Source organism: Parasteatoda tepidariorum, unplaced genomic scaffold (assembly GCF_043381705.1).
Source record: "Parasteatoda tepidariorum isolate YZ-2023 unplaced genomic scaffold, CAS_Ptep_4.0 HiC_scaffold_9028, whole genome shotgun sequence".
Classification (NCBI taxonomy): domain Eukaryota; kingdom Metazoa; phylum Arthropoda; class Arachnida; order Araneae; family Theridiidae; genus Parasteatoda; species Parasteatoda tepidariorum.
Genome location: NW_027261952.1, coordinates 1 through 2,821, shown reverse-complemented (window position 1 = coordinate 2,821; position 2,821 = coordinate 1). Strand labels below are relative to the sequence as shown.

The window sequence follows — 2,821 nt, the reverse complement described above, 5'->3', positions numbered from 1 at the left end:
ATATTTAAATGTTTTCCTGTGTATTTAGTTTACAATCAAGTGCTCCTTGAGAAATGATTAATGGAGTTTCTACTGTAATTAAATCATTTTTCCAATTTTTGTTATTATTTTTAACAGGCGAAAAGCAGATTGGAGTTCGCTTTTAGCAAAATAAAGAGTTACTCTCAATCATCTCAACTGTGCATCTTTAGTGGCATTATGGCTGTTGTTTCTTCAGATGAAATTATGGGGCAAGCATGCTCACGATCACCTGTTTATATTATTTTGGAGGAAATTATATCCATTTCTAAAAGGTAAGTTGTTGCTATTAGTTATTATGATGCTAATTATAATTGTTTGCAATTTTGTCTTGAGAGTAATTATAAATTGTATTTGTTTAGTGTGGAAGATGCAGATTTATTATTGCTGGCTACACGAGCCTTGATACAGTGGACAAATGTTTTGAGGTTATTTTTAATTCTTAACTTTTTTTTTAAGTAAACAGTTTATTTTTGTTATTTATTTGTTCTAATTGTATGTCAAAAGTGTGTTTTGAGAAATAGCATAAATATTCTTGTCATTGTATTAGAAATGTACGTTCTATATTATATTGGAAGGGTGTTTTGAAATGACTGTTCTTAAAATATGTGTTTAGAATTCTTGTAAAGAATGAAAAAAAAATTTACTCATTCGTAGTTTTAAAATTGTATTGTCAAATAAATTCTTGAAAAAGAATTCAAATTATAAATATTTGCTATTGATGATAATAACTGAAAGAGAGGGATTAAAATATTCTAAAATCATTTATTTGAGAATGTGGATAGTAAAAAATGATTGCATTCGTATTCCATTGGTTTTTGATAACTTTACTCATTCTTTATTTTTATTAAGTTCATTTATGATTGGCCTTAATTTCTTCTTCTCTTGCCTTTAAAAATCACCTAAAATAATGGAGAATTTAGATTCCCCCCCCTTCAAACTGGGAAAATACAGGGAATTTTGTTTCTCATTTGCATCTTTTAAAAAAGGGTGGCCACTCATTTGGCCATGTGGCCAAGGGTATGGGATATTTAAGGTTGATATTACTTACTTCTTACTTTTTATTATTGTATTAATACTTTTAAAATTTTCAGTACTCTTTTGTTGTTTTGTGAAAAAACTCAATAATATTTAGAGTCAAGATTTTAGAAAAAATATGAAGTGAGGGGTTTTTACTATTTTTAAAGTAGCAAAAAAATTTTATGTTATTAAGATTTGTCATTCTAAAAAGCTTTAATTCATATCTTAATGATTTGATTTAAAAACAATTAAAATAAGAAATTCAATTATCTCAGATTTGTTAAATATTATGAGTGTGGGGATCATATAATAATTTGCTTTTGACAAAAATGTTTAGCTTCAATGCTCATTGTATTTACATTTCATTATTTGTTTTTAATACAAACTATATATATTTTCAATAGCTATGATTCAGACAGATTTTTATTTTTCAGCAATGTTCTGAGGAAAGAAAATGTTGGAAATAACTCTACTCATGAACTGAAGAAGACATTTATTGAAAACGGTTATTATGTATCGATATTATTCAAACATGTACTGGATTATAGAGAGCATTACATAGATGTAAGTATATTCTTGAATCTTTAAAGTTGCGGGTATCTTAAGATTATATACGTGTACAATCTAACCCAGCTATAATGAACTAGAAATATAGTGTATAGTGCGCAAAATGAAAAGCAGACAAAAAAAAAAAAAAAAAAAANAAAAATGTCTTAACAGTTGACAAGGGTTGCTACTCTGCAGGGAGAATAGGGAAAATCTGGAAAATACTGGGAATAAAAAAATCACCTAAAATAGCAGAGAAAATGCAGGGGATTTGAAGTTTTTCTATAGAAACTCAGGGCTGATTGTGCTCCGGAAAGATTACGGATTTCCGGAATTTTGGCTAACAGTGATCCGGAAGTTTCCGGAGATCGAAGGTCCAGACATTTAAAAAAATCATTGATCACAGAAGTTTCCGGAAATTAAATTTTCAAAGGTGGAACTTAAAAACTCAGTTTATTTATTTGTTTGTAAGGAAGAGCCAGAGAGATACTTTATAAGCTTATATTCATGATTAATATTCATTTTTATCAGTAAATAGTTGTTATAATCATAAACTCAAGAAAGAAAGACATATTTGTAAATTTTAATTACTTCTCAAGGTCATCATAGGTATGTGTAAAATTTTAAACATATTTTAAGTAAACTAAGAAATATTGAGAAAAAGGAAGAAGAAAAACCTTGTTTAAATTTTTTTTCTAATTTTTCAATTTAAACTGTTTCTTTCTTCTTCTTTTTTTTTTACTCAAGAAATTTTCCAGAATTTTGACTTGGGCTCACAATCACCCCTGCGAACTGGTGCAACCCATAGGTTGCACCTATCAAGGTGCAACCTATGGGATACTTATGGATATTTCAGTCATACTTAACTATTTTATTTACTTTGACATTATTTAAGTATGTTCAGCTGTTTCTTTTTTTTTTCTCTAAGTTTTTCCAGCAATTAAAACTAGTATAGTTTGCCCTATACAGCTCACTCAAGAGTAAAGTACAGTGTTTTCATTACAGAAAAAAAATGAGAGAGAATTTCTCACCCTTTCTCAAAAATAGGGTGAGATCTCAAAAATGTAAGTGAAATTTCTAAAAATTAAAAAAACACAATTAGAATTGGAAAAAAATATTTCTATAATTATTTAACATCTCCTAACTTTTAAAGCATTGAATATTTTTGCTGCATCATCATATGGAAAATGTTCTATATCTACTTTTTAATCAGCTTCTCTCATTAGGTTGCTCAAAT

The 2,821-nt window shown here is 27.9% G+C and overlaps 1 protein-coding gene across 1 annotated transcript; it reads left to right on the top strand.

Annotated features, from left to right (window-relative positions):
* Positions 1-131: 131 nt before the first annotated feature.
* LOC122273813 (uncharacterized) lies at positions 132-1,641 on the top strand. The gene is made up of 3 exons (XM_043057812.2): positions 132-293; positions 381-446; positions 1,473-1,641. Exons 1-3 carry the CDS (start codon positions 199-201, stop codon positions 1,624-1,626), a joined length of 315 nt encoding a protein of 104 aa, XP_042913746.1. The 5' UTR covers positions 132-198; the 3' UTR covers positions 1,627-1,641.
* Positions 1,642-2,821: the final 1,180 nt, after the last annotated feature.

Excerpts from the sequence above, each read along its gene's own strand:
- LOC122273813 (XM_043057812.2), top strand. The coding sequence starts at position 199 with ATGGCTGTTGTTTCTTCAGATGAAATTATGGGGCAAGCATGCTCACGA. Across the intron at positions 294-380 it reads ATTATATCCATTTCTAAAAG|TGTGGAAGATGCAGATTTAT; the intron begins GTAAGTTGTTGC and ends GTATTTGTTTAG. Across the intron at positions 447-1,472 it reads CAGTGGACAAATGTTTTGAG|CAATGTTCTGAGGAAAGAAA; the intron begins GTTATTTTTAAT and ends TTTATTTTTCAG.